Raw genomic sequence first — 12,617 nt, forward strand, 5'->3', positions numbered from 1 at the left:
TGAGATAATTACAAAATTAAAATGATATTGATTGCGCAAGAGAAACGAATTCGTAACCCCGAGCCGTAGAAAGAGTACAACAATATTTAAAAGTGTTACTAACATGTATTAAAAAATATTTTAATAATAACATTAGCATCAAGGCGACTCTATGGAATTTTTGTTCTAAATATTTCAAACGCTTGTGTTTCAAACAATTGAAATTGACGTGATGGGTGTCGTTCAGTCTTTTACGCAAGCAATGAGTCGGAAAGGGACAGTTAGCTATTTGATTATTTTGATTGCTTTTGTAATTTATGTTTCCGATTAATTTAAATATAAATTAAATACTATATATACTAGTGCATAAAATAACACTTTTAAATGATAACTATGATAACACAATGTAGTACTTACTGAAAATATGATATACCACCCTGTTTTTTCACTTTACTTGAGTAATTTTTACAAGGTTTTACTACACAACACGGCATTATTGACAAGCGCGCTGACAGTTGAACCAACGAAGACTAAAGCATGATTGACGCTCTGTATACGATTTTAACGCCCTGTAAGTTCGGACACATTTTAGCGCGGACCCGCCGTCCATTTATTTGTAAGTCAATGCGTTTCGTGCTATTTTCGAGACCGTACCGATTCTTTCCCAGGACACGAAAATGCGGCGTCATTGTAAACCTTAAGCCCTGTATAATATTACCGTTAAGACATTGAATAGAATAGACATTTATTGCAACGCCACAACACATAGATTAAAAAAGAAATTATAACACTTAGACAAGCAAAACAAAATAATAATAGTAATAAATAACGCACACACTCAACATAGCCCCGCACTAGGGAAACCCTGTGTCGCGGGTGCCATGGACACACACATAGACAACCACAAATTACACCCAAACTCACGAGAGAAATAACTGTAGGCATACAACTATTTCTCCCGGCCCGGGAATCGAACCTGGGACCTCTGCATGGCAGTCCGTCATGGTAACTGTTTGGCCACGGAGGCAGTTAACTAATAAATAGAAATAATTAATTAACTAAATAAAAATATAAAAAGAAACAACTATAACGACTACAAATTTTGTACTGTCATTTGTGCGATTGTGGCGTACGCAAAAGGACTTCATTCAGTTATACCACTACCATAATTATATCTACTACTATACTACTACTAATTATACTACTAGGATGGTCTGGAGGCGGGTGTCAGCATCTTCTAGCCGTGCGAGTTTTTCCAACTACCCCACTTGATCTTCATTATTTATTTGTGCCTTAGGGTTCTCACTAGACCGACACACAACACTCACGACATCCGGCGACTTGTCAGGCGATACTTCATGTCGTTTACATTTGCTGATAACTGGATCCCATGACGATGAAAGCTTAAAACCGTCCTCTCGGTTGAAATTACGGTGTTTTTTAATTTCAATAGCTTCACGTACGATTCTACTATAGTGATGACGTTCTGTAGAAAGGATCTTGGGATTATGAAGCTCAATCCAGTGGTTTGATCCTGATTCCAGCAAATGCTCGGCTATTGCAGACTTATTGAGCTGACGGTTCTTAACAGCCGCGATATGTTCTTTTAACTCTTTCCGCTATGGTGCGTTTTGTCTGCCCAATACAGGAACTCCCACAACTGCAATCAATCTTGTAAACGCCCGGAGATTGAAAGGGGATTACATCCTTAGATGATCTGACATGCCCCGTGACCTTAGATAACGGCGTAAACACAGTTATAGAGTACTTTTTTAGTACTGTACCGTCATGGGATCCAGTTATCAGCAAATGTAAACGACATCAAGTATCGCCCGACAAGCCGCCGGATGTCGTGAGTGTTGTATGTGTAGTGAGAACCCTAGTGTACAAATAAATAATGAAGATTAAGTGCGGGTAGTTAGAAAAACTCGCACGGCTAGAAGATGCTGACACCCGCCTCTTCAGTCCCTTCGAGACCATAGACGTTGCAATGTGTCCGAAACGTCGAGGTAATTAAAATATGTTTTATACGTGATTAAGTCCCGAATTAAAAATCAAATAGTGTGTGAAAATCATGAAAGTTTAAATCAAAATGGATTCTTTATTGTTATTATTTTTTTATGAAATGGGTCTTCCTTTGTCAAAAGTATACAAGTAATTAAAGTAGTTAGTTATTCACAGTATATTAGTTGTTAAGAAATTTAATCCATAGTTTAGCCATGGTACGCCTTTCAGGTAAAAGTGTATCGGAGGAATCTGGAGGTTTTCCAAGAAATGAACCCTTGTAAGGTTTGTCTCGTGGCTTGTCATTATGAAAATTAATGTATTTGTATATATCCGAAAACGCTTTATGTAGTTGCGCATTGTGATTATGTACACGTTAGAATAATGTGTCATATAATCAATGTTCGGAAAAAGGCGTTCCACATATGTATGTGGATACATGTATAGACATAGCTACAAGAAGCGACATAGAGTTGTTAAAACCACCAAATATTAGTTACTATACTTTTTCGAATTCCCGATTTCTGGAAATGGTTTTACTGCATCGTAGGACAAACTACTGACCTAGGTAGTCGAAGTCGGATTTAAAATAATTTAATTAATATTTGGTGGTTTTAACAACTCTGTGTCGCTCCTTGTAGCTATATCTATACATGTATCTATGTTTGTGGAACACCTTTTTCCGACCATTGGTTATGATCGACACTTAAGTAAGGGATAAGAAATTAAGTTCTTATATACATAGTTATTTGTATAATACTAACAACATCCCAAGAGTATATTACTAACATCATAGACAACAACTTTTGTTCCATGATTTTTAATAATTCATCAGATTCTACTTTCCTATAAAAATAAATTAAATAGATCGCTCTGTAGCAAAAGAAAGCACGCGGGAGATGTTTACTGCCAAATATAGATCTAAAAAGTGTCAGATAGTACCAGAAAAACTTAAATTTATTTTTGATAAATCGATCGATTTTTAGTGAAGTATCGTATGTCGAAATAGCCAAGTTTACAGGGGAGCGTTTTAAAGTTTTGAATTCACGGAAATGAGCGTAACACGTGACTTTATTTCTCGGTTTTTTAGTTTTATTCGGCAAAACTCACACAGAATTAGTACTCTATATATTATAATTAAAATCTATATTTTATAATTAAAATCCTAATATCGGTTAGATGAACGACCACAATTTATTTTATCATTTAACAATTTAATTTAGCATTTCTATGCTAAAGTCACGTGTGTCAAGTCACATACTCATTTCAGTGAATTCAAAACTTAACGCTCCCCTGTAAACTTGACAATTTCGACATACGATACTTTACGTAGGAGGGGTCGAAATATATTACGTTTTGTAAAAACAGTACAGAGTACTAAAAAATCGACCTCAAAAGTCATTCATCCCAAAGTTTGCCACCCTTAGAGGTTGAATATTTTCTTCAAATTTAAATGGGACCATGAAAGAACCATGAAAATCGGTTCACAAATTATCGTGTAACATACATACAAAAAAACATAGTCGAATTGAGAACCTCCTCTTTTTTGAAGTTGGTTAAAAAATCATAGAGCAATAGTTATTTGTTATGCAAGGCTACAAAGTTGTTGTTTGACGCGAGTGCTTGTATTGAAACCGGAGCAAACGAAAGAAGCTAAGATTGAACCACAAGCGAAGCGAGTGGTTCAAAAATAGATTCCTGAGCGTAGCGAGGGTTTCAAGGCACGAGATGCAGTACAACTTTGCTGCCGAGCGAAAAAGAAAATAAAACATCATTCATCATCATCAGTTTTTTTAGTCAAAAGAAAAAGTTTACCTTCGGATGCCTTCTGAATTTGCACCACATCAATTTTTATTCTTGCTTGTATTTCTATAATTTTGTATGATTAAGTGATTATTGAAATTATTTTAGTTCTTCCTACGAATTAAAATAATTTAATAAAGACAATTAGTTATCATTGTCAATTTAATGTCAACAATAATAAGAATAAAATATACCAACGGATTTATGTTACATAAATAAGTAATGTACAAACGTAAAAACGACAAATCCCGTAGTTGAATGCGTCATTATGTTTTTTTCATATGTTTTTCATCGATAGAAAAAGTAAGGTTGCATCACAGCCCATCGTCAAGTTCGAATTTCAAAACAAAGCAAAAAACGCTTTCACGCGCAGATTTCTAATAAGAAAGAAAGCCTTCCGAGCTAGTGAGGTGAAAAAGTTGTTGCTTATGATGTTAGTAATATAATCCTGCTAAATTGTTAGTATTTTAAATATAACTTTATACAAGGGATAAGATGTATATTAATATCTTATCCCTCTTTAAGGAAATCCGTTTGAATGCTTTGCTTTTTACGATTAAATGAAACAACCTTTCGATATGAAACAGCTTACAAATATGAAATATAATGTAGACCTGTAACACGTACAGATTTTGTTATGCATATTGACATATTTTGTAAGTGGTATTAACTTAGATATCTAGTTTGCGGGATTGGAGCCGGTGGACATTCCATCATTTTATATCGTACAAAAACATATTTGACGACAATTACATGAAAGGACCGACTTGCAAAACTTGTACAATTTTTTAAGATATCCGAAATATCTTCTGCTAAGGATTAGTTCTTGAACAGATCAATTCGAAAAAGGGTTCATTCTGTAAATTATTTTAAGTATATAGTTAAACAAAAAGGATCCAATGCACATCCAGTCACTTTCGAGATATGGCAGTTTGAAGTTTATAAAATGTTTCTCACTCTTGTTTTATTTTCAAAACTGACAATGTTATGTAACTGTAGGGATATTTATTTATATGTTGGATTTTTTGCTGATCTAAGAGGTTAGACTTTAGGAACCGTTTGGCACGTATAACTAATTTCTTGATAATTTTGTGGATTGAATCCTTTTTGCTTAACTATGTCCAATTGTCACTTTAAAAAAGTAACCTGAAGCTATGTATTTATTCGTTATTACCTTTTTTTTTATTTTAGGAATTATTGATATTATTCCGATTTAATAATAGCTCAAATAAATCACTTTCAACCTTTTGCAGAGTTAAAACAAAAAAAAATAAGTTTTGACGACCAACGTGGTCGAGTGACTTGCACACCGGTTTTCATGGTGTCGCCATCTCTGAAGTCCCGGGTTCGATCCCCGGCCGGGTCAGTGTAGAAAATTAACATTGTTTCGGGTCTGGGTGTCTGTGATACCGTCGTTGTTTCCGATTTCCATAACACAAGTGCTCTTTATCTACTTACTTTGGGATCAGAGCAACGTAGTGATGTGGTCTAATATTTATTTATTTAAAACCGATCGATAAATTTTTTTATGATGTAAAATATCCTACGCTTGGATGGATAACAACAATTGGATGCTGATAAGCAATAACGAGTTCACCAACATGATCATAATTTTGTGAAAATACAAAGGCACCTAAAGATTTTTTTCGTTGTTTTTGATAGTTTGTTCTAAAATGTACTTATAAAACGAAAACATTTGCTGATGTGCTTTTTGTTGTTGGGGAATTATACCAATACATCACATAATCCATTACTCCTGCGGTGACAACAGCAAAAGTTTTCATTTTACAAGTAAATTTTAGAACAATCTATCAAAAACATTGAAAAAATTTTCAGGTGCCATTTTCGCAAAATTTTATCATTTTATCAACATCCAATCAGTCCAGAATTATAAAGAACAAACTTTATTCATATTAACACAATAAAAAATTAAGAAAAAATAAAATTAAGGACACTTTATATTATATATTTCTATGAAATTGAATGTACGCTGGCTCTGTGCATTGTGATGACTATTACATCATGTAGATAAGTAGTAAAAGCTTTGTTCTACATTAAGACCGTTTATAAAACCTCCAGATTTTTTCACTGCCGCTTTTATACGAACACTGTATTGTAAATACACCAAACCAACAAGGCATCGGTCCACTGTATGCAATTAAGTAAAATTGGAGATTCAAGTTTAAATGTACGTTATTGTATATATTACTTTTTTAGCCGACTTTAAAAAAGGAGATTCTCAATTCGACTGTTTTATTTTTGTCTGTATATTACTGTAGTGTTACCTCAGTATTGCTCCCATTTTAAATATGAACTGGCAAACTAGGGGATGAATCCGGTTTCGCGCTCTTTCCGATAAAACTTTGCAAATAGATGTAATTCCACGAACTTTTGAGATCGGTTTTTTATTATAAAAATGTTATAATTAATATATAAACATAACTTTTTATGTAGGTATTTTTACAATACGCTAAATTTTTCAATCAAAACCTCTTCAGGGTTAATAATAATAACAGTAATATTAAATTATTGAGTGAATGAATAATAGTAATTTGCCTAAAATATGGTTGACCAAATGACATAGTAAAGCCATAGAATAATAAAGGAGACGCCACACCGCGAGAGAAGCTAAGCTACTCATATAGCTACATGCAAAGCTAACCTAAGAAAATACGGGACTATAGCTAGTCTTTCCCCGCACGAGGATGAAGGGCGACAGTGTCTACTTATCTCCGCGGGATCGTTGGGTAGTTAGCCCACGTCGTTCAGTTAGCTTGGTTAGCTTAGTTCGCGGTCGTGGGCCTGGTGGTAAGCAAAGATCTGACGGGCACTGCATCTGCGCCCGTCACTCTGAGACATAAGTTGACAAGTCCCATGTGCCTGAGAGAGATCATGTCGGACTCCTACCGACTAAAACCCCTCGGTGTTCCGTCCCTGCACCTTTTGCCGGGACTACGGGAACGCTGGCAGTACTTCCCTGGACCAACTCTTTCACAAGGCGCTCTGCTGCTACTAAACATGCCGCGACTACGTGAGCTAAGCTAACTTAGCTTAGCTTCCCTCGCAGTGTGGCCTCTCCTTAAGACAAGTCGTTCAACTCCTGCCTGTTCGGAGCGTCAATGGCTATACGTCTCCCTCGTAGCGTAGAGTTGTTACATTATTATTGTAGTTATACATATAGGCTGTAAACATAATTTGAAAAAAAAAAGGTATTCGTGTATTCTCGTACTATATTGAAATAACATTTTTTTTTTATTAACATTTCTTAAATGCAGTTGGTACACAATGACGTATTGATATTTCTACCACTATCACGTATAAAAATATCAATAATTAATTGTAGTAAGGAAACAGAGTCTTTACTACCTGTACGGTATATTTTTCTATCTGTCGTAGTGCTTGTATTGAATAGTTATAAGCACTACGACATAAAAAAGAATAGGGACATTTTTGTGTGCGGTACTTTTTTAAGTACTGTCCATGAACGGGTTAAAACACGGAACGCTTCTATAACAATTGCATTGTGCAACGCGCGAGGTTACGCGATGTGTGCTTACACGGCGCGCGGCGGGCGTGCACGCATGCAAGCCAAGCTGCTACGTTTCTATGGAGTTGTACTACTTGTCTTATTTGTCTATAGTGAGATAGTCCACGTACTTTAACAAAATTGGCAATATTTTTTTTTCTAAATCGTGTTATGTGTTTCAAGAAAATAACTACAGTAATTTGTAAACCCAATAGAGGAGTTTTTGAGTTACTTGGCCACAATGTCAGCACATGGTTCGTAAATATTTTTTTTTACAGAGTATTTAAAATGCCTTATAGGGATGCATGAAATGAAGTATACGAGGTGTTAACTTAATTACGTTACACCCGAAAATTAGAGCACAGCAGCTGTTCTATATTCTATGCTCATATCCCATTGACAAAAATATATGTTAAATTCCAGAAGAACCCCTTTTCAACTTTTAAAGTTGGCTCGTATAGTAATTAACGTCCTCCTGTATACTATACACCAGTATCTAATGACAAAAGGTTAAATTAGAAATTGCTGTCGGCAACTCTTGGCATGTTGTTAATAGACCATACTTGTGTTCCTAACACTCTACATGAGACTCAGAACTTTGAAGTCATACCGCGGTAAGAAATGTATAAACAAGAGCTTATTACCGGCAACAAAAATTCATGCATTATGTCCGAAAATCGGTACCAATAGAGAACTATGTTTAGTTACTAAAGGTACGCAAAGGCGGTTCCCGCGACGTTGCTTGTTTTCTATGTTTGGCTGCAGTAGTGCTAGCACGACAGGGCGCGACGTGCGCGAGAACTCTATGCGAGAATAGCAGTATCTCGCGCTTTATGTCGCTTTCGCGCAAGTCGCGTCGTGTCGTGCTAGCCCTACAGATGACACACAGGAATTAATTAATAAGTTAAATTTGGCGCGACGCGCCCAAAAGTATGTTTTCATTGCATTGACATTTGCGTTGAGTGAATCTTCAGCGTGAAAGTAAGCGATGGATAAAATTATGTTTACTTTTATTTAGTGCATCTTAGCTACCGGTACCGTAGCAAGGGTAAAAAGGTACCGGTAGCTAAAATACAGGTATAATCTACACCGGTAGCATCTCATGTACCGGTACTAGTGGTACCGGTTCCTGAAAATACCGATATTTCGTTTCCCGTCCCGCCCGCGCCAACGACGCGCGTATATGTGCCGAGATAGTTTTCATTTTAGCTTTGTTGTTAATTTCAGTTAATTTTTTAATTGAAGCAACTACATGAAATTCTGTATGAGCTTCTTGCTTGCAACGCGATGTTTGCGCGCGTTTGAATCGATTCACTGCAGCGCGTCTGCGGCGCTTATACGCGCGAGAAAAGGCTATTTGTTTTGCGAACATGCTTAATGCCCACTGATAATTTGTAATTTCTTATGCTTATTCTTATCGCGAATAAAATTGTAAAGTCGTTTTTGTAAGCGAACATCGTTCACAACATGAGTGTTGGTCCAGGTGGGCCGGTCGCTGGGCGCGTCGATCCTGGACCTGACGGGCCAGCACCCCAACTCCCGCATCCCCTGCTCGGAGCACCGCAACCTCGCCGCCGTGCGCGACTGGCTGCGCGCGCACACCAGGACCATGCGCCCGCAGGTAGGTCTCGTCGCCTTTCGCCTTCTCGGTCGTTGTCGGGATCAGGGTCGGAATCGATCATTCCGCGCGTGTAAAGCTTTTTTCCTTTTGTTTACGTAACGATGTCGTATTTAATTTTCAGTGTTAAACCACTTAGTAAAGCTGTCCAAATTGTCAGGGTAAGACGAGTTAAAATGTTGTCCCGTCTCAGTCGAATAACACCATTCCGCAACCACTAAACTAGCGATAGCGTCACGACACCGATCCATCGAGTGAATTCGTTAAAGTAGACATCGCCCCATCGCGAGTACCCGTCCCGTTCGCTTTTCCTTTCGCTAACCGCAGCGGTCGTTCCAGCTGGCGACGTCGCGGCTGCGGCCGAAGGCGACGTCGCCGACGCGCGTGCCGCTGTACACGCGCGGCAAGATCGCCGCCAAGGAGAAGGAGGAGCGCAAGGAGAACGCGTTCGCGGGCGGGCGGCGCTCGCCGTCGCTGAGCGGCGCCGCGCGCTCCGGCCACGACATCCTGGCGCTGAACGTGAAGCTGGCGCGCAAGGCCGAGGCCGGCGCCGCGGCGCCGCGCCGCTTCCCCGACGCCGAGCCCAAGGCCAAGTCGCTGGCGGCCAAGCGGCGCAACGTGCTGGCCATCCGCAAGCCGAACGCCAGCAAGACGCAGATCGGCGGCGTGGTGAAGGCGAAGGCGGCGCGGCGCTCGGCGGACGACAGCGAGAACCCGCGCGCCTCGCACTCCAAGCTGGGCAAGCGCGGCTTCGCGCGCGGCCCGCGCGGGCTGCGCGGCGCGCGCTGCCGCGCCATGGCGTCGTCGTCGTCGGACGACTTGGGCGGCGCCTGGGACGAGGCGCCGGGCGCCCCCTCCGCCCCCTCCGCCGCGCCGGCCGCGCCCGCCAAGCGCCGCCCGCTGCACGCGCCGCCCGCCGCGCTGCTGAAGAAGATCCGCCTCAAGCCCGGCCTGTAGCCCCGCGCGCGGCCGCGCCCGCCCCCGCCCCCGCCGTAGCGCTGCGAACTCGTACTCCTGCGTAGTGATCGGTGATCGATGTCGTTAACGGAAATTTTGTGTTCTGTAAGCATAATGGTTTTATTATGTGGTTTTGTCGTTGCATAGTATATATTGGTATTTTGTTCCCGATTTTACGTTTTTTGTATTTTACATTGAATAAAAAGTATACACTATCTTTTAATATGGCTTTAAAAAGACATAAATATAGAAAAGCTGTTATAAAATTGGGAGGAGCTCTGCGAGCCGCGTTCTGATACTGATGATCTCATGTTGCCGAGACGCGGGGAGTGCCCGCGTTTCCATCATATATTTCTGTGTCCCGGCACTCTGTTCGACATAAATATAAAGCTTTAAAAATTACATAAAAAAGGAAACAGAAATAGCGACAGAAACAAAGCGATTACGTGTGATATCAATTAATTTTTATTTTAAAAAGTTTATTAGGTATAGAGTTTCTATTACGTACATGGAATTTCTATCACGAATAAGTGTGAAAATTGATGCCAACATCTGCAGTTCAGCTGCCACACCCCATAGTGCAATAATTTTTTAACGTTTTTCTATGTAACTTGAATTAAATGAATTAATTGTTATTATGAATGTTAACCCATGAAGATAATTTACTATACATCAAAATTATCAAGTTGCATGTAATATAGTGTTTATCTTAGTAAAGCATAGTACCTATTATGTATATTATTAAATAGTGGATATTTATTTATTGGAAATATTAATATATGTTTTTTGATTTTGAATTAAAACATACCATGTTCTCAGAAAATATTTGTTTCATTTGAATGCCACGTTGATAATGCACCCAGCTACTTCGGTCCTTTTTTCACCTTATTCTACTTAACAGCCATAAGTAGTATATTTCAGTATGTAAACACATTTTGTGGACATGAACCTCGCGCCAGCGCCTTCCAAGCAGTCTTTATCGACTTAAGAAATTACACCGATTACACCATTGATGTAATAAGGCCACATCTGCAAATATGAACAGCTCCCGTAGCGTAGATACGCATGATAGTCGCGACGCGCGCGATAAAATTGAAATAAGCGCGCGCTATTGGCTATCTAAATTAGATCTGATTGAGACAGCCAATAGCGCGCGCTTATATCAATTTTATCGCGCGTGTCGCGACTATCATGCGTAGCCATGCTACGGAGGCTAGAGAGAGGTTTATTCACCGAACGAAAACTATAATTAAACATACGTCTTGTATTATGTAGGGTTGCCATTCCGAATTCGAATAGTTTGGACTCAAATCTGGACATTTGCAAAACACAATAAAATCGAAAATGTCATATGCACACGGCGTATTTTATAAGCGCCAACGAAACGCGTTGCACGAACGCGCGTTTACGGCGAGGTAGAGGCAAAAAAAGCAGATTGTTGCGTTTGTATCGATCGCGACAGACGCGCGGCGAGAAGCGCGTTCGAAGCTCCTCTGTATCGCGTTTGAATCGATTCAAATGCCCAAACATCGCGTTGCAAGCAAGATTATATACTCGGCTGGAGTTTACACTTAGAATTTCATGTAGTCACTTCATTTCAAAAACTAACTGAAATTAACAAACGAAACTTAAATCAACACTAACTCTTATCAAAATGCGCGATACATACGCGCGACTACAGCGCGTCTGCGGCGCATATACGCGCGTTTAGTGCCATTGAATTTGTCAACATGTGCAAAGGTTGAATCGCGTTTACACGCGTCATATGCGCGTATTAATATAATAAAATTATGCGTGTGCACAGGCTCCAAGAAAATTTTATGTCTGGACAAGTCCGAACTGATGGTAACCCTAGCACTGTGCTCAAATGTCAAGCAGCTAACAAGATATATTGCAAAGTTTAACTATGCTAGAAGCATAGTTAAATAATAATGGTGCTAGAAATTTTTAATTAATATAAAAATGTTGTTAGCCAAATTAAATGTAGACAATAAAAGCTAGTTTTATGTAACTTATTCTTAGTCTTCTGTACAACCGACATCACGTATTCATTCAACGTCAATATTAATTGCAATCAATTCAAATAGTGGTTCAGTCAAATAACTTTATATAAATCTTAGTCACCAAACCACCTACTTTATTTGGTCTTTGCTAGAAAATATAAGTGTACACTTTACCAAGTGCAAAATGGTTGAATTGCAGAAAACAGCCCATTACGTCATACCAACTTTGAACACATGTGAATTCATTTAGATATATCAATTTTCTACAGAAACTTATTCTTGCATTTGTAGTCCAACCAAGCAAGGGTAATTATATTCTAGGGAAGACAATATCACATATTAGTATAGTTGATTTATTATATTTTTTATTGATTTATTCTAATTAGACATATCCAATTACAGTAATTACCAAGAACAATAATAATTTATCGTTTACGCCATGCGAGAGGAGTCTAAAAAAGATAATAATAATAATAAAACCAAAAATGAAAACATAAGATGTTCTTCCATCCATTCCCATACATATCATATTCAGGCTTATCAGACTTGAACTATAGATTTTTATTTGAGCAATATAATATTGGATTTTAAGGGTCATATTCCAGAACTCTACTCAATGCTCAAGTCAGGATTTGAGCAGACTTGCATATGACTTCAAGCACTGGAAATACGACTCTAATGGCAAGGACTTGAGTATGATTTCTAGTGCTTTGAATCATACTCAAGT

At 38.7% G+C, this 12,617-nt stretch overlaps 1 protein-coding gene across 6 annotated transcripts in view; it reads left to right on the plus strand.

The window, feature by feature from the left end:
• LOC113231750 (cytosolic carboxypeptidase-like protein 5) overlaps positions 1–10,145 on the plus strand; it is a 45,844-nt gene extending 35,699 nt beyond the window's left edge. For 3 of the 6 annotated variants that reach the window (XM_026466257.1, XM_026466252.1, XM_026466254.1), the window contains 3 exons: positions 2,215–2,268; positions 8,796–8,933; positions 9,270–10,145. In XM_026466257.1, coding sequence (XP_026322042.1) covers positions 2,215–2,268; positions 8,796–8,933; positions 9,270–9,887 — 810 coding nt within the window. In that variant the 3' untranslated portion in view covers positions 9,888–10,145. Of the gene's footprint in view, positions 1–2,214; positions 2,269–8,795; positions 8,934–9,054; positions 9,167–9,269 lie in introns of those variants that run through there. The other 3 variants (XM_026466255.1, XM_026466256.1, XM_026466258.1) reach the window with 2 other exon arrangements.
• Positions 10,146–12,617: the final 2,472 nt, after the last annotated feature.

Source organism: Hyposmocoma kahamanoa, unplaced genomic scaffold, assembly GCF_003589595.1.
Source record: "Hyposmocoma kahamanoa isolate Upper Pololo Valley unplaced genomic scaffold, ASM358959v1 66, whole genome shotgun sequence".
In the NCBI taxonomy this organism is placed as follows: domain Eukaryota; kingdom Metazoa; phylum Arthropoda; class Insecta; order Lepidoptera; family Cosmopterigidae; genus Hyposmocoma; species Hyposmocoma kahamanoa.